We start from the raw sequence: 25,361 nt of genomic DNA on the forward strand, positions 1-25,361 counted from the left end.
AGAAGAAGAAGAAAGAAGGAGGAAAGGAAGGAGAAGAGAAGGAAGGAAGGAGAAGGGAGGGAGGGAAGGAAAGAGAAGGGAGGGAGGGAGGGAAGGAAGGAAGGAAAAGGGAGGGAAGGAAGAAAGGAGAAGGGAAGGAAGAAGAAGGAAGAAGAAGAAGAAAGATTTATTTGCTGGGCATTATGGCACACACCTTTAATCCCAGCACTTGGGAGGTAGAAGTAGGAGGATCACCATGCGTTCTAGGCCACCCTGAATACCTAGTGAATTCCAGGTCAGCCTGAGCTAGAATGAGACCCTACCTCCAATTAAAAAAAAAAAAAAAAAAAAAGATTTAGGGACAAGAAAGGCTTTTCTGCACAGAACTCTAATTGCTCAGAAAGTAAGGCCAACAAGACAAATGGTAAACAATCAAGTGAAAAGACTCCAGCAGACAGAATGGGAAAAAAATCTCTGCCAGCTATACATCCAAGACAGGATTAACAACTAGAACTTAAAAAAAAAAAAAAAAACTGACCATCAATTAAACAACCAAGTCAAAAATGGGTTATGGTTCGGGCATGGTGGCACATGCCTTTAATCCCAGCACTCAGAAGGCAGGAGGAGGAGGATCGCCATGAGTTCTAGCCAGCCTGAGACTACAGAGTGAGTTTCAGGTCAGCTTAGGCTATAGCAAGACCATACCTCAGGGGATGGAGGGAAGAGGAGTCTAGAGAGATTGCTCAACAGTTAAGGTACTTGCCCATAGGGCCTAACAACCCAGGTTCAATTCCCTAGGACCCACATAAAAGACAGACGTAAAATGGTGCATGCATCAAGAGTTCATTTGCACTGGCTAGAGGCCCTGGTGTGTCCATTCTCTTTGTCTCTCTCCACTTGCAAATATATTTTTTAAAAAAATTTAAAGAAAGCCGGGCGTGGTGTGCATGCCTTTAATCTCAACACTTGGGAGGCAGAGGTAGGAGGATTGCTGTGAGTTCAAGGCCACCCTGAGACTACATAGTGAATTCCAGGTCAGCCTGAGCTACAGTGAGAGCCCCCCCCCCCAAAAAAAAAATTAAAGAAATTAAATTACCTTTAGCCAGGTATGGTGGAACATGCCTTTAAACCCAGCATGCAGGAGGCCAAAGTAGGAGGATCACTGTGAGTCTGAGGCCACCCTGAGACTACATAGTGAATTCCAGGTCAGCTACGGCTAAAGGAAGACCCTATCTCAAAAAAAAGGTGGGTGGGGGGGTTTTCTGAAACTGAGCAGAAAGAGTTCTCAAAAGAAAAAATACAAATAGGCAACAAATATTAAGAAGTGTTCAATATCCTTAGCCATTAGGAAAATGCAAATCAAAACAACTCTGAAGTTGCAGCTCACTCCCGTCAGAATGGCTCAAAGGCTGGCAAGGACGTAGGCAAGGGGACACTCACTCATCGTTAGTGGAAGTGTAAGCCCATACAGCCACTATGGAAACCACTGTGGCAATTCCCCAAAAAGCTCAAAATTGAACAATCATAAGACTCAGTGATTCCACATATATATACCCACAGAATTCCACATCCTATGACAGATACATTAACAACCATGCTCACTGCTGCTCTATTCACAAGAGTTAGGAAATGGAATCAGGCTAAATGTCCATCAACTGATGACTGGCTAATGAAAATGTGATGTATAAATACAATAGAATCTTAGTACTAAAGAAAAATTAAATTATGAAATCTTCAGGAAAATGCTCAGAAAGACAAACCCAATTTATCTCCCATATGTGTATCCTAGATTCAAATTTACATGCACATTTATGTATGTATAATTATATGAATATATACAGACACAGAAAAGTTAGAAACGGACTTCTGAGAGGGGGAAAAGGAAGCTTTAAGGGAGAAGGGTGGGGTGGAAGTAGGATGAGGGACAGAGAGATTGGCAGAGAGGGACTAAGGAGAGGGTCAACCAAAACTATGTATGAAGATGCCATAAGGAAACATGTTACTTGGTGAGCTAATTAAAAAATAAAATAAAATTTTAAAACAGAGGTTTTAAAAACAATTTTTAAAGTAGATGCTATTACATATAAGAAGTTATCTATTTAGAATTTAATTGGCATAATCAAAATAGTCTACTGTGGCTGACCAACGAGCCCCACAAGAAGTTACCTGTTTTGTGAGCAGTTCCATACATAATGCTCCTCCACCCAAAACATACCTTGAAAAAGAAAGAAGAATCATACAAAATCCTCTAGATTATCACTACTCTTTCTTAATTTTTAAAGTATTATTTATTTATAAGAAAGAATGTACACAAGATAAGAAGATACAAAAGTGAATAGTTGTTAGGAACATAGGACAATTGGCTAATTTCAAATGTTTAATCTCATTGCTCTTAATATCAACAGTTTGACAAATAATGGTTCAGAATGGAACAGAATACTTTTTTAAAACTTTTAAGATGTCAAAATTACGAAGTTAGCTCTAAACATTCCAAAAGAATGTGTTTCCCTCACTGGCACTCAAGTGTTCTCTGTACGTGTAACTTTCTCTACAGTATCCTATCACAGTGACTATATCCCATTTAAAATGACAAACGGCTGCAGAGCATTTAAAGGCATCCATTTTCACCATTCTGTTGTGAGATACCATAGTCTCACCAGGGACCCATTTCTAATATTCCATGATTTCTTTACAACTCTGAGAATTATTCTCTGAATCAAAGGCAACTCTCCCAGATCTCTCTGTAGGAAATTATTTTTATCAAGTTGCTTCAACCTCAAAGATTTTTTTAAAAAATTAAGTTTTATATATTTTATTTATTTACTTGAGAGAAAGAGAGGGAGAGGCAGATAGAAAGAGAGAGAATGGGCGAGCCTGGGCCTCCAGCTACTGAAAATGCATAAGCTGCCTTGTACATCTGGTTTTACGTGGGCACTGGGGAATGAAACATAGGTCCTTAAGCTTTGCAGGAAAGCACCTCACTGAGTCATCTTTCTAGCCCTTAAAAATATTTTATTTATTTATTTATTTGCATGCAGAGAGAGAAAGAGCAGACAGATGGAGAGGGGGAGAAAGAGAGGAGGGAGAAGAGAATGGGTGTGCCACGGCCTCTAGTCACTATGAACTCGTGATATATGTGCCACTTTATGCATCTGGCTTTACCAGAGTACTGGGGAAACTGACCCAGGGTCAGTAGGCTTTTAAGGCAAGCACTTTTAACTGCTGAGCCATCACTCCAGCCCATCAAGATGCTTTTGACCTTTTCTTAAACAAAATAATTTTATTCTTTCTTTAACCTTAAATTCCAAAATACATGAAATATCATGCCTAAAGATAAAAAACAAAAAATCCAAGCCGGGCATGATGGCACACACCTTTAATCCCAGCACTCGGGAGGCAGAGGTAGGTGGATCGCCATGAGTTCAAGGCCAGCCTGAGACTACATAGTGAATTCCAGGTCAGCTTTGACTAGAATGAGACCCTACCTCAAAAAAAAAAAAAAAAAAAAAAAATCCATGGAATAATAGACTGGTCATCATGAAAATACACAAGCTAAGACTGCTGACTAGTCTTTGAACATAAACCACTTTGTCCTCTGCCAGGGCTTCATTCATGCCTTTCCCTTGCTCACAATTCCCTCTACTGTCTACCTTTCCAATGCCGTTACCTCCTCCAGAAAACTAGCTACCCTGACTAAACACACATTCCCCTGTTGACTAAACACGGGACTGCAAAGAAGTAGAAATCCAGAACAATTTTCCTACAGGCCATAAACAGTTGTCACAATAAAATGATTCAACAGTAAGGGGAATGTACTTGTGAGCTAGAGAACTCATGTCTTTTGTCTACTTGCTTCCCCCAATGCCTGGGACCTTTTAAAGTGAAAGTTTAATAGAAGGCAAAGAAAGAAAAAAAAAAACATTCATAATAAATTTAGGTAGTGAACCATGAGAATATAAATAAAAAAGGATGGAGGGATGGCTTAGCAGTTAAGGCACTTGCCTGCAAAGCCAAAAGAGCCAGGTTCAATTCCCCAGGACCCATATTAGCTAGAAGCACAAGGGGGCACACGCATATGAGTTCATTTGCAGTGGCTGGAGGCTCTAATGTGCCCATTCTCTCCCTCTTTTCACTACAGTACCAACTTAAGCTCTGTTTTAAGACAGTAGCATGGGCTCTCGGTTACGGTTACATCCTTTCCAGCCCTAGAAACACAATTTCTATTATACTCTCTTCTACTGTCAGATGATTCCAAACAAAACAAAACACCACAACACACACACACCCTTTTCTACAGTTATTTCCATCTTCCTGCACCAGTTAATCATAGATGAATCCAAAAGCTATGGTTATGTATGCTTACCAGAAGGAAATAAAACAAAGTAATCCAAATCTATGGTGTTTTATCAGCACTACTTAGATTATAATACACACACACACACACACACACACACACACACACACACACACACAGCTTGTCTAGAAAATGGCTGATTTTTTAAAAATAAAGATGGATTTTATTTATTAGAGAAAGAGAGGGAGAGTGGGCACTCCAGGGCCTACAGCCACTGCAAACAAACTCCAGATGTATGTGCTCTCTTGTGCATCTGGCTTACATGGGACCTGGGGAATCAAACTTGGGTTCTTAGGCTTCACAGGCAAGTGCCTTGACCTCTAAACCTTCTCAAAAATTTACCATCATTTAGTCCCACTAATTTTGTAGGTGGGAATGTTTGGCTAGGTTACCAAGTTGATTATGAAGCTTTATGACAGGAAAAGCACTTCTATTTCCTCATCCAGGACAGTTTCGAAAAATCTCTTTTATAAATTTATTTTTAATTAAGTAGAAACAATATGGATACATCATGTGTTGCTAGAAAACTTTTTTTTTTTTCCTCCACAAGGTAGGGTTTCACTCTGGTCCAGGCTAACCTGGAATTCACTATGTACTCTCTCAGAGTGGCCTCGAACTCATGGTAATCCTCCTACTTCTGTGCTGGGATTAAAGGCATGCACCATCATACCCAGCAGGTACCCTTTTTAAGGTAACAAGAAACTTGACACAGTTTTAAACATCTTTGTTCTATGCTCAATTTACCAGTGACCTCTACTCATGTAGTAGTCTGTTTATGATCAACACTGCAACACTGTCAGAAAGAACTAAGATCCCAAAGGAACTTTCAGCTTTTCCTACTGGGCAGCAGAAAACCTAGGAATCACTGGGTATGGATTTCTAACACAGCAGTATTTCCCACACAGCAAACTAGACACCATCTTCTAAAATGCCAGAGGGCAAAATAACGATTAAACAGATTCAGGAAATGCTATGTACTGCCTTCCTGGAGAACTCACAGGAAGTCTCCAAGAAGTCTATTGGTAAAAAGATTATCTGAGCCTGTTTTCCAAAAACTGAAATCCTTTCAAGATAAATGCCTATTAGTTATTAATATATCTAAACTTACTGAGCTTGCAAAACTTTTTGAGAGATATAGCAAAGGATCAGGCTGCTGGCATCAGCTAGGTAAACAAATGAATATTAGTTAACAATGCTATAGATATCAGAATAGACTCAGCACATCTATATACTGTTTTCTTTTCTTTTTTTTTTTTTTGTCACACCTTTTGTTTACCTGAGCTTTATGGATCCCATGCCCAGTTTTCCCTGTCAGGCAGTGTTAACACCAGTTAAAACATCTGAAGCAATTGAGAAATGATTCTTTTTTTGGCATGTGTGAGTGGATAGTGTATATGCATGTGCCTAGAAAGGCCAGACGCGTTCTTCAATCATGCTCCACCTTATTTCATGAGACAGGATCTCTCGCTGAGTCTACATCTCGCTGATTAAGCTAGACTAGCTAGCCAGCAAGCCCTATGAACCCTCCTGACTCTGTTTCCCCAGCACTGGAATTACAGACACATATCACCATGCTCAGCTTCTACGCAGATGCTTAGGATCCAAATCCAAATCCTCATGCTTATAAGGCAAGCACTAAGCCATCAACCCAACTGGGAGGAAAAAAAAATAGAAATAGGGCTGCAGTGGTTAAGGCCTTGACCTGCAAAGCCAAAGGACCCTGGTTAGATTTCTCAGGACCCACGCAAGGCAGATGCACAAGGTAGCGAATGTGTCTGGAGTTAGTTTGCAGTGGCTAGAGGCCCTGGCGTGCCCATTCTCTCTGTCTCTCTTTCTCTTTCTGACTCTCTTGAATAAATAAAAAACTTTAAAAAGTTAAAATTAAAAAAACAGAAATAAGGAGGGACTAGAACAATGGCTCAGCAGTTAAAGGTGCTTGCCTGTAAAGCCTAATGGCCTGGGTTTGATTTCCCAGTACCCATGTAAAGCCAGATGCACAGAGTGGTACATGCATCTGGAGTTTATAACAGCAGTAAGCCCTGGTGTGCCCATCTATCCATCTGCCCTCCCTCTCTCTAATAAATAAATATTTTTAAAACAGAAATAAGAATGCAAAGTAAATATAACTAAATATTTCGTTAGGAACAGATCACTTCTGAGAAATACTTGCGGTACTTTTTAGAAGTCATTCAACTTTTACCTAAATATGAATAATACGGTCTCAGAGAACTAATCAGCCTAAACCCAGTGTTGTGATTTTGCCATTACAGAATGGAGCATATCACAAAGGAGAAATGGCTGAGTCTTTTAAAGCCCTCAAATTCATTGAATTGTTCCTATTTAGGGGCTTTATATAACATTTTACTAATCTGATGTTCTACACCCTCTATAGACTTCTAACCACCAAAAAAAATGTAGCCAGGCGTGATGGCGCACACCTTTAATCCCAGCACTCAGGAGGCAGAGAGGTAGGATTGCCGTGAGTTCGAGGCCACCCTGAGACTCCATAGTGAATTCCAGGTCAGCCTGGGCTAGAGTGAGACCCTACCTCGAAAAACCAAAAAAAAAAAAAACAACCTAAAAAAGTAAAGTTTTATGTTGTATGACAATTACCAGTTGAATTATTTAATAATTAACTACTTCTACAACAGCCAACCAATCACCAACTCCAAAGGCCCATGTGATTCCCTAGAAGCACGACTTAACATATGGTAATCACTAATTCACAACTATCTTGAAATCCTCAACATATGTATTTGATACAGCAGGTTTTTTTGAGGCATGTATACAGATAAGAGACAGAGACAAAAAGACAGAAATTTGTGTCTCAACAGAGATAGAGATAGACATCCAAGCAGGCCTGAAATTTACTATATAGACCACACTGGCCTGTGCTTCTGCCTGAGTGTCTGGCATGGTGGGATTACAGGCATGTATCACCATACTCAGCTAAACATTCATTGTTTTCATAGTCAGCATAAACAAACAGGAGCCATTAAAACACTACCTTTAGGGCTGGAGAGATGGCTAAGGGGTTAAGGCATTTGCCTGCAAAGTCTAAGGACCCAGGTTCAATTCCCCAGTAACCCCCATAAGCCAGATGCACAGGATGGTACATGCACCTGAAGTTTGTTTGAAGTGGCTAGAGGCCCCAGCATGCCCATTTTTTTTCTCTCTCTCTCCAATAAATAAATAAAATATTTTTTAAAATACTACCTCTGAACAACTTAACTAATAGTAATGGTTCTGAATAAGAGCCCTGTGGTGGTTTGAGTCAGGTGTTCCCCATAAACTTAGGTGTTCTAGATGCTAGCTAGGTTCCCCAGCTGATGGCAACTGGAAATTAAAGCCTCTTGGAGGCAGTATATTCTTGGGGGTGAGCTTATGGGTGATATAGCCAGTGTCCTCATGCCAGGGTTTGGCACACTTTCCTGTTCCTGTTGTCCACCTTACATGGGCCAGGGAGTGATGTACACCCTCTGCTAATGCCATCATTCTCCCCTGCCATCATGGAGCTCCCCCTCGGGCCTGTAAGCCAAAATAAACCTCTTTTTTTCCCCCAAATCTGCTCTTGGTTGGGTGATTTCTACCAGCAATGCAAACCTGACTGCAACAAGCCCCAAACCAGCAGCATCAACCTCATCTGAGAGCTTCTTAGAAATAAAATTCTCAGGACCCATGTGACCTACTTGAATCAGAAACCTTGAGATAAAGGACTCTCAATCCAGGCCTATCAGATAACCATTCTCCAAAACATTCTAATACATAAGCTATAACATTTTTTTAAAGGAATCACAGGCTGGGGAGATGATATAGCAGTTAAGAAGTTGCCCGCAAAGCCTCATGACCCAGGTTTGATTCCCCAGTACCCACGGAAGTCAGATGCACAAAGGACTGCATGCATCTAGAGTTTGTTCGCAGTGGCCAAAGGCCCAGGTACACCCATACTTCCTTTCTTTCTCTCCCCCCCACCCCCCCTCGCTTGCAAATAAATAAAATGTATTAAAGTAATCACTTAAGAAACTTACCCTCCTGAGAGAACAGGTAACACAACTCGAACAAATGGAGGATCAAATGGAAAATTATCCTAAAAAAGAATTAAGTTTAATTGTAAGAACATCATTTTAATACTCTATTACTTCAAACTTAAAATAATCTATAAAAAATGTATGCATTATTACCTGATGGTGAATAAGAATCATATAAGTAAAATGAGTGTCCAAAAAAAAACCAAAATGGAACAAAAGCCAAATCAAATAAAGCTCAGATCAGTCCAAAACAGAACAGAGTTTTTGGTAAATTTGTGAAATAAATCACATACCTCCATTTAATCATTCATAATTATAAGGAATCATTCAATAATAACTCACATGGTAATTCAAATCAAGTCTTTTAGCTGAGAACCAGAAAAGGTAACAAAATACAGTAATTGTAAAGGTAAGAAGGAATGACAAAAAGAGAGGGTTCCTTTTTTTCCTGTGGGTTTTCTTTCAAGTACAACAGTGAAAGAGTATAACAAACTGAGCAGAACTCAGTCAGATTCAGTGTGAGGGAACATTTGGCATATACCAAGGAGCAGTGCTGTCAACTCTTACACTTCAGCTTGAGCTTGGACCCTGAAGGACAACTGTAAACTGTTCTGACAGTTTACAACTTCATACATACTCAATCTCTGATTCAATTAGGTGAACTTACAGTCCAAGCCCTAGCAGAAGCAAATGTAAACCCTCCTAGAGAAGACTATCACCCAAGACCTTAAATTTTCTCTGTCATTTTCTTTAGGTGAGGTGAGTCGGGGAAGGATCTCACTCTAGCTCAGGCTGCCCTGGAATTCACTATGTAGTCTCAGGGTGGCCTTGAACTCACAGCAATCCTTCTACCTCTGCCTCCCAGGTACTGGGATTAAAGGTGTGTGCCACCACGCCTGGCCTCTCTGTGATTTGTTTGTTTGTTTGTTTGAGAGTGACAGACAGAGAGAATAAGGCAGATAGAATAGGCACACCAGGGCCTCCAGCCACTACAAATGAATTCCAGATGCATGCGCCCCCTTATGCATCTAGCTTACATTGAGTCCTGGGGAATTGAGCCTCAAACCAGGGTCCTTAGGCTTCACAGGCAAGTGGTTAACCACTAAGCCATCTCTCCAGCCCCTCTCTGTGATTTTTAACATATAATGTCTATCACTATAAATAGCTAGCATACGAGATGTAAGGAGATTTAAAGATGACACTATCAGAAAGTTAGCAACAAAATCACAAGGAACGGATATAAGAATTAGGGGATACACTTTAAAATAACTCTGTTGAAGCAGGGCATGGTGGCGCACGCCTTTAATCCTAGCACTTGGGAGGCAGAGGTAGGGGGATTGCCATGAGTTCAAGGCCACCCTCAGACTACATAGTGAACTCCAGGTCAGCCTAGGCCAGAGTGAGACACTACCTCGAAAAAACAAAAATAATAATAATAATAACAACAACAACAACAACTCTATTGAATATTTACCAGGAAAGAAAAGACAAGCCTGCAAACTTGGCAGAGAACTATAAATTACAAATCAGAAGCATACAGAAATCCTAAATTTTAGAGATATAATAGCTAAAATCAAGAACTTGCTGGATGAGTTACACTGCAGCTAGAAACAAATGAGATTTGGCATATTAGAAAATAGATTAGAAATACCCAGAATGAAACTAGGAGGGGGGAGATAGGCGATAAAGTACTGAAAAGATCTACCACATACAGTGAGTCTTAGAAGACAGGGAATGGGGCAGAAAAGCTGGATAGGAATTTTTCAAAGACTTCAAAGGTTTGATCACTATATGCACAAGGGAAAGACTAGAACTTACAATAAAGAAAATGTTATCATCACAGTGCTTAAAAGAAAGAAATTTTCAACTTATAAATATACACTCAATGAAAACTCTTCAAAAGGTACAACTAAGGGATGGAGAGTTGGCTCAGCAGTTAAGGCCTTTCCTGAAAAGCCTAAGGACCCTGTACCCAATAAACCCAGATGCACAAGGTGTGTTTGGAATTCATTTGCAATGGCTAGATGTCCTGGCCCATTCTTTATATGTTTTAATTTTTAATTTATTTGAGAGAAAGAGGCAGAGAGAGAGAGAGAGAGAGAGAGAGAGGGGGGGGGGGAGGGAGGGAGGGGGGGAGGGAGGGAGGGAGAGACTGGGCACACCAGGACCTTCATCTACTGCAAATGAACTCCAGATGTATGTTACCTTGTGCATCTGGCTAAAATAAATAAATTTTTAAAAGCACAATTAAAACCAGGCATGGTAATGCAAGGCTATTTATCCTCCAGGAGGCAGACGCTGGGGAATCACAAGTGTGAGGCCAGCAAGGGATACATGGCATTGTAAGGACAGACCAGCTTGGGCTACATAGCAAGGACATGTGTCAAAGTAAGAAAGCAAAAAACAATAAGGTGCAGATCAGTTTAGTTTCTCACTGGAGTAGGGTCAGTATTGTGCTCCATAACTGCTGCTCTTTGCTAAGCTCCCACAGCACCACAGTGATCACAGTAACACTATGATCAGAGAAAAGGCCCAAGACTTCAGCTTTTGGGGAAAGAACAATGTAAGTAGATGTTCTTAAGTCCACTGGTGGGCAAACCCCTGGCCCCCTCCAAAGAGCTGGTCACAAAAGCTGCTGGGAAAAGCACTTCCTCTACTGGTGGGGTAAAGGAACCTCATCACTACAGGCTCTGGCCATGGCGTCTGGAGTGATCTGGCAGTACAAGGAGTGGACCAAGATGCCAACAGGAAGCTGCCCTTCCAGAGGCAGCAGAGAGATTGCCCAGGACTTCAAAACCAACGATGTTTCAGAGTGCAGCCATTGGTGTGCTTCAAGAGGCCAGTGAGGCTTCCCTGGTGGGCTTGAAGACACTACTCTAACTGTGCACCATTCACACCCAGAGAGTTACCATCATGCCCAAAGACATCCAATTGGCCCGCTGGGATACAGGGAGGAGAGTTTAAGTGAAGGTAGTTTTTATGGAGCCTTGTACTAAATTCTGTAAATTATTTTGTTTTAATTTGTGCCTTTTTAATTTTTATTTGTTTATTTATTTGAAAAAGAGAGAGAGAAAGAGAAAGGCAGGGGGAATGGGTGTGCCAGGGCCTCCAGTCTCTACAAATGAACTCCAGACACATGTGCCCCCTTGTACATCTGACTTATGTTGATCCTGGGGAATACAACCTGGGTCCTTTGGCTTTACAGGCAAGTGCCTTAACCACTAAGCCATCCCTCCAGCCCTTGTGATGTCTTTTTGGTAAGGAATTGTTCATATTATGTTGCATTTGTACTTAAGTCATTCCATCTTTCACTCAGGATTATATGGGGAAAGTCCCTGTTCACAGACCTCAGTGAAGTGAGCACTGTGGCTCAGGAGTGACAAGTTGCTAATATGCAGAGGGGATGGGTGATATTTCTTGCTTCTCATGATGCATGTTTCTGTGTGTTTATGACTTGTTGGGTAGCTTTTAAGGTACTAGAATTGATAAATAAATGTGTATAGGATCTTTTTGCAATAAAACTGGTTATGACTTGATCCAAGTGTTTAACAATGTGGGCTGTTAAGTCTGACCACACATTACTGCGATAGAATGTGGGCCTTTTCAAGGACTGAGACAGAACCTTTTTCAAAAACTTCAGTTTGGTCGGGCATGGTGGCGCATGCCTTTAATCCCAGCAGGCACAGGTAGGAGGATCGCCATGAGTTCAAGGCCACCCTGAGACTCCATAGTGAATTCCAGGTCAGCCTGGGCTAGAGTGAAACCCTACCTCGAAAAGCCAAAAAACAAAAAAAAATAACCTTCAGTAAAACTAGCAGCTACAGAATACACTATGTGCATTTACAATAGCTATTTTATATATTGTATTTGTATATTGTCAACATTTTTAAATTAAATGTTTTTGGTAGGGAATCTTATCATTAATGTGTGTGTAATTTAGATGCCAGCTGGCTTTCCTCTAACTAGACTGCACTCGTTTTCACAGTACTAAAATGCTATGCACATTAGACATTGCATAAGTCCTCATTCTACCACATGTTAACTCACCCTCTAGCCAATAATGCGTACACCAATGGGGGGAATTTTATTTACAAACGGGCTCTAGAGTAAAGAAGTTATTCACACCAGCATCTGTGAGGACGGGGTTCAGTCCCAGCAGGAGGGGTGGGAGATTTAAGCCTGAACTAAATCTACTCAGAACCTGACATCTCAGCCTTCACAAGCATCTCATAAAATCATCTGATTTCCAATTGAAGATCTTGACTTTAAGTTTTAGGAGAGCTAAGACAGCCATACTATGTAGCCCAGACTGACCTCCAATTCATGATCCTCCTGCCTTAAGTCTCCCAAATGCTGGAATTATAGACAGACATCATCATACCTATCCCAAGCTATTTTTAAGGATGAAGAATATTCTACTTTTGAGAGATTAGATCAAGGGATGGCTCTAAATAGGTATAAATCACGTCCTTAGATTGAATTGAAAGTTGTCTTAAAATTTACTAGTTTCAATTTTATGTCCTATGTTCATTTAAAAAAAAAAAAAAATCTAACTTTCTGGCCAGGTGTGGTGGAACACACCTTTAATTCTAGCACTTGGGAGGCAGACGGGTCACCATTAAGTTCGAAGCCACCCTGAATTCCAGGTCAGCCTGGACTACAATGAGACCCTTCCCTGAAGAAGAAAAAAAACTTTAATACTTTCAAATTATAGTCCTTCAAATAGTTGAAAATATGCTGTTATGCACCCTCTCCAAATGTACAATTTAACCAGTTACCTTAACACATAAAACAGAATCTCCAGTCATGGCTACTAGCGAACCTAATGTCTCATAAGCTCTTCTTCAACTATGACCTGAGAATTCAATTCAGTAATTCATCTGTGGCCTGCGAGGCCAGAGAAATCGCTTCTTTAACAGCATAGCACACAGACTTACCACAATGCTGACCAGGTCCACGGCCACTCTTTGGTTACATCTCAGTTCTATTGTTTTTACTACTCATGACTCTCAAGTTGCCACTGCAGACACTTGAGGTCATAAACATGAGTTCTAGCACCTTCCTGGCAATGTATGTATGTATGTATGTATGTATGTATGTATGTATGTATGTATGTATGTGGAAGCAGAGATAGAAGAGAGATAGAGTATGTATGTACGTATGTATGTATGTATGTAAGTATGTATGTATTTGCAAGCAGAGATAGAAGAGAGAGAGAGAGAGAACGGACGCACCAGGGCCTCCAGCCACGCAAATGGACTCCAGATGCATGTGCCAGTTTGTACATCTGGCTTTATGTGGGTCCTGGGGAACTGAACCAGGATCATTGGGCCTTGCAGGCAAGTGTCTTAACCACTGAGCCATCTCTCCAGCCACTGCAACTCTCTTTTCGAGACTCCTGCTATCCTGACACTAATAACTTGATAATCAGTTTTGGATCATCTTTATGAGGTCAGTTAGCTCATGACAATATCCTTCCCAGGCTCTAGAAAAGGCTCTTTTGGGTGCCAGAAACCATCATCCAGAAACAGAAATCCAACACAGTTCAGTCATTAACCTCCCAGATCATCCCCTCCCTGGAATTCTAACTAGGGCAGGAAAAAATATTGAAAATACTACCTGCAATCACAAATCTTCCTTTGTTCCTTTAAAAATACCTCCCAAGGGTGGAGACAGGAGGATCCCTAGGGCTTGCTGGCAACCAGTCTAGCCTAATTGGCAAGCTCCAGGACAATGAAAGACCCTGTCTCAAAAAAAAGAAAGGTGGTTGCGACACCCAAAGAGGTGCACATGTGCACACACAGACACACACACACACAAATATTCCATACACATGTGTAAAAGAAAAACTCCTCCCAGGGAGGAGCATGCAGGGAGCTTCATGGTACCAATAAGGATCTATTTAAGCTTGGTATTCAGCACATTGACAAAGAATTTTTGTCAAATTAAAACATTTACTTTTTGTTTTTCAAGATACTTCCCTGGTTTCCCAGCATTTTGCTGTTGTTGTATGTTTGTTTATTTTTCCTGGCTATTTCATTCACTGTCCCACATGAATCAAAAAAAAAAAAAAAAAAAAAAACTGAAAAGTCAGTACCAACTTCAGTCAATAGATACCAAATTCACATTCTAGAAAGACAAGCCATTAGTTTCAGTAATAAAATCAAGGTAAAACACTGACTCATGAGACAGTTATGAAGGCAGTCATAAGATAACCTCTAAGAAAAACACAAGCTCACAAGCCCCAGATAGGAAGCGTTAAGAACACTCGCTGCCACTCTTTCTCTAATGTAAGGGTATTCTTGGTATTGTTCCACAGCTCTGTCTCCTTCCTTCCAAATATCCTATCTCCATCTACTCTCATCTGCTCCTAACACCAACACCCAAACCAGGTCTTCATCATTTCTTGCTGTAAGATTCATGTAAACACCCACAACTTGTCTCACAGAAATCCTCTTTACCCTATGTGACCTGTGCGGCTGATGGCATGGTCGCTTGCAACAAAAGGCCTAAGCTCAAGTACACCCTTGGATAAAAACCTCTCACTGGCTGTAGTTGATTCCCTATATCCCCCAGAAAGATTGCAGGGGCTTAAAAGGGAGGCTCATATTTTAGATGTCTCCAGAGCCAGAACCTTCTACAGCACCTGATACATCCAAGTCAGCTGGGTGAATGAAAATGGAAACACACACACACACACACACACACACACCTGTAATTGCAAGGCAACTGTTGCATAAATTCTTTCCAACTCAACAGAACGGCTCATTAAAAAAACTCCATATATAGTAAAAATCCTTAAAATATTTTATACTTTTTTAGACAAGATACATGTTAAAGATTTTAAATTATTACTTTAATTTTCCTCATATTGCACATTTTAAGTCACCAAAATTTTATCTCAATTCCATGGCTACTGTTAATCATTTTTAACTTTTATTTTTAGCATATTAAAATAACTATTTTAAATATAACACACATTCAGAAAAGGAACATCAACTGCAGAGGCACACCTCAATAAGCTATTGTAAAATGGGTGTCTATGTATCCAACACTCTGGACAAGAAACAGTCTACAAGCATGTATCTAAAAAACCCAAAGATGTCCCTTCCAGATTGCAAGTCTCCAAGCAGACACCTTCCCCTACGCTTCATAATTTGACTGCTCAGGTATGAATCCTACTGTCAATGTTTCTTAGCTTTCTTTCCATTGTTGCTCACCTAAGGAAACTATTGAAAATTCTCTTCCCTAGTTTCATATCCCCTGCTCCATGCAATCTTGGCACGACAGAACTGTGTGTTTATGTTTTGGGTGTCTTTGGAGGGCCATAATATCTAAAAATGTTTCATTTCAAGGATAATTTTCATCTGCCTCCATTAAGAATGTATATTCTATACAAGAGCTGTCTTACATGCTTTTGAACTCCCTCAGTTTGAGATCTGCTGCTTCTACTCAACACGATTTTTCACCCATTGTGTTGTATGTACATAGCTGTATTCCATTTTATGGGTATCACCATTCCCCATTTTGCTGGAACATTTCTTTGCTTGCGACTATGATAAACAATGCTGCTCTGAATATTCTGCTATGTCTTTTGGGATGTCTAAGCAAGTGCTCAGAGAGTATATACCTAGAGAATTCCTCAACTATTGGGTATCCTCTTTCACTTTGCCAAATAATACCAAATCCTTCTTCAAAGCTGTTGTACCAATACACACTCTCATTGGAAGCATATGGAGACCCATTACTATGCTCTTACCTTAAAAGAGAAGTTAAGTAAAATATATTCTATGCCTTCTTTTTCTTTTAAGATCTGAAGATCACTGTGTAAAGGACTATCAGGGTCAACCCTAAAAGTAATAAAACAAAAGCCAGTTCAAACAAACTTAGAGAGAATCTTTCTTACTAAACTCAAAATTGAACCAGCCTGAGTACCCAGGGTACATTCCAAACAAATCCTAAAGTGGTCTACTGCTCCAGAAAAAACTGGTCACTATGGCCTCTAGCTCCTTGAAAATATATGTGTAATTTTATTCTAATTAAGAGCTTCGAATTTAGCAGCCATTCTAAAGAAAAAAAAATTGGTCATAAGTACATAATTTTTCTAAGAACACAAATTTCAATATGCTTTTCTTAAAATTACATTAACAAACAAGTTCAGGTAGAAAAAAATTCCATCAACAAAACCATGAAAAGTCAAATCACTCTCAAAATATATGTTTCCTACAACTGTTCTATAAATACAGACTCTGTCCAAATCCTTATTTCAAATATAACCTGGTATCACAGGTTAAATATACTTTTGTTCCTACATTGTAACTGTCTCACAGACTCCATAAGAGACACTTTATACCACAACAGGTCCTCTTTTTCTCTTTTTTTCTTACTGTAACTAATAAGCCTCCGAAACAGCTCATTTGGGGCTGTTCAGCAGTTAAAGGTGCTTGCTTGCAAAGCTTGTTGGCCCTGGTTTGATTCCTTGCTACCCAGGTAAAGCCAGATGCACAAAAGTGACACATACATGTAAGAGTGCAGTTTCAGCAATATGAAACCCTGGCATTTCCCCTCTCCCTCTCTCATCGCAAATAACAAACATTAAAAAAATTTTTTAAACAGCTCACTTTAATAATCTAAGGACTGCTACCACAGAAATAGCCCCATCTGCTATAGTATAAAGTTATCAAATTAAAAGGTACAACAATCACTTCATTGTGACAGTCTAACACTGCAAAGAGTGTTAAGCATCAAAAAGCCACTCACTTCTGTAGTTTAACATGCCAGTCATATAAGCTGTCATTTATGAGTTCCACTGAATAAATCCCTGAAAAGACATAGAACATGTTGGTTACACTCTACTTGATTATCTTCTACTGTGATGTAAGTAAATGGTAGCAACAATGTGCTATTAAACATGGTGATGCACGCCTTTAACCCCAGCACTGAGGAGGCAGAGGTAGGAGGACTGCCATGAGTTAATGACCACCTTGAAACTACACAGTAAAATCCAGGCCAGCCTGAGCTAGTGTGAGACACTACTCAAAAAAAAAAAAAAAAACCAGAACACCTATCCTGTAAATATTTTAGCACTGGAGCTCAGCATCTTATGACCTTAACAAATAATTAAAGCCATCAATTAAAAGGATATTTTAATTTGTTTCATTTTCAGAGACAGAGTCCCATATAGCCCAGGTTGACCTCAAACTCATTATGCAGCCAAGGCTGGCCTTGAATGTCTGATCTTCCTGTCTCCATCTCCCAAATATTGGAGTTACTAGTATGTGTCACCACATTCAGCGCTACTTTTTTATTTCTTCACTAAGATAAGCAATGCTAAAACAAATAATTATTTAAGATGTACAAATAAAAAGAGTATTCAAATGCTTAACTGTTTAAGCTTCTATAGATAATCTTTCAGATATCACAAAGGAAAACTATTAGACTACCCAAGTTTCTAAAGCCTCAGACAGTTCGGCTCATCTTATACTCTATGAAACAGGGATTCTTTTTTGTTCATTTTTAGGTAGTTCTAATATTCTTATAGGATGACTGAAGATTCTTGACTCATAATGCTATCTTTTCAAAGTAATCAAAATTAAGTTCCTACCCTTATAACACTATATAACACTATAAGTTTAGAGATTTTTCCATAATATTCAGATCTCTCTGGGCAATAACACTTTTTCACCTCCTTATAGTGCTGGAAATTTCATTCAAAGTTTCATGCATATTCTCTACCACTGAGCTATATCCACAGGCCAGAAAAAAAAAAAAAAAACTCTAGTCAAATTATGAAATGGCTGGGTGTGTGTGGGGGGGGTGGAGGAATCCATAGTTTTGTTTGCATTTTTTTTTTTTTCAAGGTAGGGTCTCTGGCCCAGGCTGACCTGGAATTCACTATGTAGTCTGAAGCTGGCCTCGAACTCACAGCGAGCCTACCACCTCTGCCTCCCGAGTACTGGGATTAAAGGTGTACACCAGCATGCTCGGCTCTATTAATTTTTTAAAATACTTGATCTAATTTATTTATTTGACAGAGAAAGAGGGAGAGAGAGAGAATGGGTGCACCAGAGCCTCCAGCCACTGCACATGAACTCCAGACGCATGCACCCCCTTGTGTATCTGGCTAACATGGGTCTCTTTGAGAATCAAACCTGGGTCCTTTGGCTTTGCAAGCAAACGCTATAATCGCTAAGCCATCCCTCCAGCCCTCTATTAATTTTTAAATACTGTAACTATCCGCTGAGTAAAAGTTTATTTTACTTTTATTTTTATTTTTGGGTTTTTGAGGTAGGGTCTCACTCTGGCCCAGGCTGACCTGGAATTCACTATATAGTTTCAGGGTGGCCTCGAACTCACAGCGATCCTACCTCTGCCTACCAAGTGCTAGGATTAAAGACATATGCCACCACACCCAGCTCTATTAATTTTAAATACTGTAATTATCCACTAAGTAGAAGTTCATATATTTTTAAATATTTTATTTATTTGATACATGAGATAAAGAGGCAGACAGAAAAAGAGAGAATGGATATTCCAGTCTAGCAATGACAAATTCCAGATACATGCATCACCTTGTACATCTGATGTTACTTAAGTACTGGGAAATTGAACTCAGGTCCGTTAAGCTTTGCAGGCTCATCTCTCCAGCCCAATAGTTGATTTTGTTGTTATTTTAAAAAGGGAAATGGGGGGAGGGGGTGAGGCTGGGGAGATTGCTTAGTGGTTAAGGCACTTGCCTGCAAAGCCAAAGGACCCAGGTTCGATTCCCCAGGACCCAAGCAAGCCAGATGTACAAGGTAACACATGCATCTGGAATTCGTTTGCAGTGGCTAGAGGCCCTGGTGTACCCATTCTCTCTCTGCCTGCTTCTTTCTCTCTCTAATAAAGAAATAAAAGTAATTATTTTAAAAAGGGAAGCAGGGTGGGGAGATGGTCCAAAGCAAGAGTGTTTGTTGTGCAAGCATGAGGACCTGAGTTCAATCCCCAGAATCTACATAAAAAGCTAGGAATAGCCACGTGTGGTGGTGCACGCCTTTAGTCCCAGCACTTGGAAGGCTTAGGCAGGAGGATTGCTATGAGTTTAAGGGCCAGCCTGAGACTACATAGTGAATTATAGGTCAGCCTGGCCTAGAGCTAGGCCCTACTTCAAAAAGAAAAAAAAAAAAAAAAGCTAGGCATGGTTGAGCGTATGTGTTACCACCAGCACTGAAGGGGGCAGAGGCAAGAGGATAGTTGGGGCTAATGGGTCAAATAAAAACCAAGGTGTCCCAAGTTCAGTGAGAGATTGCTTTGGGAAAATAAGGCAAAGAACAATATTCTGGACACCCACATGCACACAGGGCATACACACCACATATTACAGACACACACCAAAAAAGGGGGGGCAAGAAATAAACTTGGCAGTAGTTTTTTCTTTACACAGTGAAATATATTGCCTTTGATTAAACTTGAATGTCACATCTCTAAAATAAGTCAATAAACATTTCCAGTTCTGTCCAGCTGTATTATAGGAAATGACACAACTGAAGCTGGGCGTGACGTTACACATCTGTAATCCCAGCAGGGGCAGAAAGAAAGTCAGCAAGTTTTGAGAGCAGCCTGAGCTCTATGGTTCTGCCTCCCACATCCCCCAAAAGAATAATCAAGAGAAATGACTACCTAAAAGTACAACAGAGCAAAATAGAGAGAGCAGAGACCCAGGGGTCCTTACCTGTTTTATAACTCTGTGATCTGTATATGTCCCTGAGCTCTTTCATAAGTCTATCCGAAGCCTGCACTGACCCAGACACTGCACCCTGAAACATAAAACTTGTTTAAAGTCCATTGTACCAAGTAAAGATTTAAGGTATCAACATCTGATGACATGAAAGTTTACTCTCTTTGCTTTTAAAAAAAAAGGGGGGGGGGCTGTGGGGCTGGAGAGATGGCTTAGCAGGTAAGGCACTTGCATGCAAAACCTAAGGACCCACATTCTACTCTCCAGATGCACAAAGGTGAGGCAAGCGCAAGGTCAGACATGCCCACTAGGTGGCTAAGTGTCTGGAGTTTGATTGTAGTAGCTGAGGCCCTGGCATGCCAATTCTCTCTCACACACAAACAAAAAAGAGGAACTGGAGGGACAAAGCCACAGGACCCAGGTTCAATTCCCAAGATCCCACATAAGCCAGATACACAAAGTGGCACATGTGTCTGCAATTTGTTTGTAGCAGCTAGAGGCCGTAGTGTGTCCCCCACTCTCTCTCATAAATAAATAAAAATAAAATATTTTTAAAGGGGGAGAGGCCTGGAGAGATTGCTCAGTGGTTAAGGCACTTGCCTGCACAGCCTAATGACTTGGGTTCAATTTCTAAGCCAGATGCCCAAGCAGCACATACACCTGGAGTTCATCTGCAGTGGCAAGAGGCCCTGGCATGCCCATTGCTATTCTCTCCCTCTCTTTGCAAATGAATAAATAAAAAAATTAAAAAAGGATTTGCCAACTAAATTAATATTAAAGATTGAAGGAGAGATAAGCATCTATCTGCTTATAATTCTAGGTATTAATTTACATAACAATTAATTCCCTGTGTTTGCCCAAAGTAAAGCACCTGCTCCTCGGATTTTATGAATTAATAACTTTTCACAAGTTATCCAAAAGGTACATGTCATCTGCCCACATTTTAAAGTTGAGGAAACAGAAGCTACACAGGCACATTTACCACCAAATTGCTCATTTTACACTGCTATGTTGCTTCACGTAGAAGTCAAAAAAGAGAAACTATCTTGTTTGGTCAGTGCATGACAGACCAGGGGTTAGGTTTGTGGAGGAGAAAAGATCTCCATATTACTTTTGACTGAACGTGAACACACAGATCCCACAGTAGAGGAGTCAGTGGAGAAACAGCAGGAGCAGGAGAGAAAGGGGACATTATGTGGGGCAGATGGTTCCAGAATGTGAAGAACAATGAAAGGGCACAAAATGGCCATCAACAGACAATGAAGGCCACCCAAACATCTGAGTGAATCCCACTAAGGCAGCAATCAGCTGATATTGGCTTAATAAGCTGACCATTATCATCTAGAAAGTCCAGGTTCTGCATATTTATTCACACTTACATTTAAATGGTCTTGCCTTTGAGTCTTCCTAATTTTCTCCAATATTGCTAAATTTTCTTTTTCAATTCCTTCATCCTCTGACTTTTTCCCATTGATAGGCTCTTCTTCTTTCATCTCATAGTGATCCAAGTCTTCTATATCCTACAGAAAACAAAATTGGCTCAAAATATTATTCTTCCCTAGTTTTTATGCCAAAATTAACATAATTTTTGGTTGGAATAAAAAGCTTACACAAAAGAAAGTATGCATCCATTCTATGAAAAGGAAGGAAAAGTCCCTATATTCATTTCAGAAGGTTTTCTCCTTTAATATCCTATATATTATTCTAAAGATAGGCTATGAGTAAAGGACAATTAATAATAGCTTTATAAAGTCATGACTATTACTGAATATGCTATCTTCTAAATCTCCTGTGAAGAGAAACTTTTGAAACAATTTGGTAGCAGATATGTACCAAGAACCTTAGCTGTTTAAACTTTGTTCTTGAAACATGACTTCTCGAATTCTAGTCTAAGAACCTTTATTTCATTCTAATAACTACAAAAGCAAACACAAAATCTGCACATTAAAAGCAGCAATAAATTCAATGATGAATTCAATGTAGCCAGTCTGTCATTGGAGGTTTCCAATGATAAATAGAAGGATAAACTTAACAAAAAATCTCAATGGACTGTCATTGCAGGCCATTAAAATACCAAAACTGTGTAATTATTTCTTTTGCATCAATGAAAATCTTGAAATTAAAATACAGGAAACAAGCCAGGCATGGTGGCACATGCCTTTAATCCCAGCACTCAGGAGGCAGAGGTAGAAGGATTGCTGTGAGTTCAAGGCCACCCTGAGACTCCATAGTGAATTCCAGGTCAGCCTGGGCTAGAGTGAGACCCTACCTCGAAAAAAAAAAAAAAAAAAAATACAGGAAACATAATGGAATACATAGAACCTCAGTGTTATCAAAATAAACAGTGAAACAGAAAGGTTTACATGAAATATTGTTACCTTTGAAGGCATTTAGAACATTTCCAAGTTTTCTTTGGTAAGTACCTACTAACTTTTCTAATTGGAGAAACTGCAAGAAAAATAATTTGAAAAATTCCCCTGGGTTACCATCTTTATCCACGCTTCTGCTCTCTTCTTGCCCATACTATCTGCTTTTACACATACACAAACCTATGCAGAAGGATTTTCATTATTATGTATGTGGGTTGTGTGTATATGCACGTACGGATGTGTATGGCATGTATATATATGGGTGCATACATGCCACTGCAAACCTGTGGATGTCTGAGGACAACATGGGGGGGGGCAGGGTCTCCCTGTGTCGCATACCCACCCTCAACTCCAGCATGTGCACCAGTCTATTTGGCCTTGGGCTTCCAGATTTTCCTAGCTCTGCCTCCCATTAACATAGGCTTGTTGGGATTAAAGACAAGTGTGCTGCTTTGCATGTGGTTTTTAGTGGGTTCTGAGGAATCAAACTCAGGCCAGCAAGCTTATAGTAAGGGCTTTTAATCACCAAGTCATCTCGCCAACCCCAAAGCAGATGTTTTTTAATCTTAACTTTTTCAAGTATTTTACTACTCTGCATTAACTGCCAAATCCCTAAAAGAGTTGTTTATACTTGCTATTTCCATTTTTTTTCAAGCAGGCTGTGATGTCTAGACTAGATTAATGACTACCTTCTTGCAAGCCAACTCTTCAGCTCTTATTCAGACTGAGCTAGGGCACCATAATCCATGTAGTTCTCTTTTGGGAAACACCTTTAAGGCCTATTTGTTTTCTCAAGAGTTCCACTGATGCCCTTAGCCCTGTATCTCTTCCTCATCCTATACTTTTAACCTAAACCATACTTTCATCCATATAACCTAAATTTATCAGCAAATTTTAAAACAACATTCTCAGTCCACTACTCCCTACCTAAGTCTTTTCTCCTCATATCCATCACTCAGAAATGTTTGTCTTTACTTCAAAACTTAGCCAGTCTTGCTTTCCATGACTTCCAACACATAAACTCTCTTCTTCCTAGATAGCATCCAGTGACCCAAACACAACCACACTCAAGACCATTCACAGCCTTTTCCATATATTATTCTACTACCCTGAAATGTCTGCCTTTTACCTATCTTAATCTTAAATCTCCAAATTCACCTCCAAACTTTCCTGGTGTAACTGTCCCTTATTTTCCTTGTGAAAAGGGAAAGTGCATGAACTCTGAGTGCACTGTCTAGTCCACTGTAGACTGGACATACAGAAGAGATTCACTGTTTGCATGCAATCCATTCCACCTCAGCTAAACTTCACAAAAACGCTAAAACAAATAGTCTATCCCAAAAAAGTCCTTCTAATTGAATAATTTTAAGAATTATTTTATTCTCAGACACAAGACTACAACTATTTCTCTAGCTTAGACACATTTTCAAAGTAGATTTTTAAGTATATTAAACATTTTGAAATAAGGTAAAAATCTGAACATTTTATTTAAATCTACCATGTGATCTACAACAAAAGAAGTTTTAGGATTAGCACTTAAGGCACTTGCCTGAAAAACCTAAGGACCCAGGTTCAATCCCCCAGTATCCAGGTAAGCCAGATACACATGGTGGTACATGCTTTGGAGTTCATAAGCAGTGGCTAGAGGCCCTGGTATGACCATTCTCTCTCTCATAAATAAATACTTTTTAAAAAATTTAAAAAGAAAGTTTTAAAATAAAGACAATGAAACCTACACACACTTTATTTGATGAATGCAGAGACAGATATTTATTCCAAAATCTGAATTTAAATTCAAAGCTTCCAAGCATGAAAACCTCTAAAATTCTGTCAGTGTCTGACAACTAACACTAAATCAAAACCTTTGAAATGTGCTATGGTTTAAATGTAACCCCTCTAAAAATTTATGTATTGTCAATGTAATGGTATTAAGAGATGGGACCCTTAAATGATGGCGCCATCATCCCTCCTTCATTATCAACTAGGTTAAGGCATTTATTAAAAAAAAAAAAAAAAAGTGGGCTGGCCTGGGAAGCCTTAGGACCCAGGTTCAATTCCCCAGTACCCATGTAAGCCAGATGCATAAGGTGGCGCATGTGTCTGGGGTTTGTTTGCAGTGGCTAGAGGCTCTGGGGTACTCATTCTCTCTACCTGCCTCTATCTCAAATAAATAAGTTATATTTTTAAATGTATTATGAATCACTTGACTAGCTTACTCTCTTGCTCTAGCTGCAAAAAGGTACTCAGCATTTAGACACCAAATGTGAGCAACTTATTTGGACTTGCTGGGCTGTCAGGCTTTGCAAGCAAGCACCTTTAACAGGTCAGCCATCTTCTAGCACTTAAATAGTTTTAGTCAAAGGTAGTCTCCTGTAATATTCTCTAATTTTCTTTATTTTTAATATTTTATTTTACTTATTTACTTGACAGAGGAAGAGGGAGAGGGGGGCGGGATAATGGGCGTGCCTGGGCCTCCAGCCACTGCAAACAAACTCCAGCCCCCTTATGCATCTGGCTAACGCGGGTCCTGGGGAATCAAACCTGGGTCCTTTGGCTTTGTAGGCAAATGCCTTAACCGCTAAACCATCCCTCCAGCCCTCTAATTTTCTTTTTATTCAAGTACAAAACTTTTTTAACTTAGTTGTTCTTCCTAAAAATAACCACATATGGGCTGGAGAGATGGCTTAGTTGTTAAGGCTTTTGTCTGCAAAGCCAAAGGACCCCAGTTCAATTCCCCAGGACCCAAGTAAGCCAGATGTACTAGGTGGTGAATGCGTCTGGAGTTCATGTGCAGTGGCTAGAGGCCCTGGTGTGCCAATTCTCTCTGTGTGTGTGTGTCTCATTCTCTCTCAAATAAATACACAAAAATAAAAAAAAAAAAAAATTTAAAAAATAACCAAATATAAGCTATTTAA

At 39.8% G+C, this 25,361-nt stretch overlaps 1 protein-coding gene across 3 annotated transcripts in view; it reads right to left on the reverse strand.

The window, feature by feature from the left end:
• The window catches only part of Ube2q2 (ubiquitin conjugating enzyme E2 Q2), a 65,120-nt gene that overhangs the window by 10,558 nt on the left and 29,201 nt on the right, over positions 1–25,361 (reverse strand). For all 3 annotated transcript variants that reach the window (XM_045160908.1, XM_004660429.2, XM_045160909.1), the window contains 6 exons: positions 21,457–21,597; positions 20,072–20,156; positions 17,122–17,182; positions 16,121–16,211; positions 8,362–8,420; positions 2,146–2,194 (listed from right to left, as the gene is read on the reverse strand). In XM_045160908.1, the coding sequence (XP_045016843.1) occupies positions 2,146–2,194; positions 8,362–8,420; positions 16,121–16,211; positions 17,122–17,182; positions 20,072–20,156; positions 21,457–21,597 (486 nt within the window). The remainder of the gene's footprint in view (positions 1–2,145; positions 2,195–8,361; positions 8,421–16,120; positions 16,212–17,121; positions 17,183–20,071; positions 20,157–21,456; positions 21,598–25,361) is intronic.

This window comes from Jaculus jaculus, chromosome 10 (assembly GCF_020740685.1).
Source record: "Jaculus jaculus isolate mJacJac1 chromosome 10, mJacJac1.mat.Y.cur, whole genome shotgun sequence".
Lineage (NCBI taxonomy): Eukaryota > Metazoa > Chordata > Mammalia > Rodentia > Dipodidae > Jaculus > Jaculus jaculus.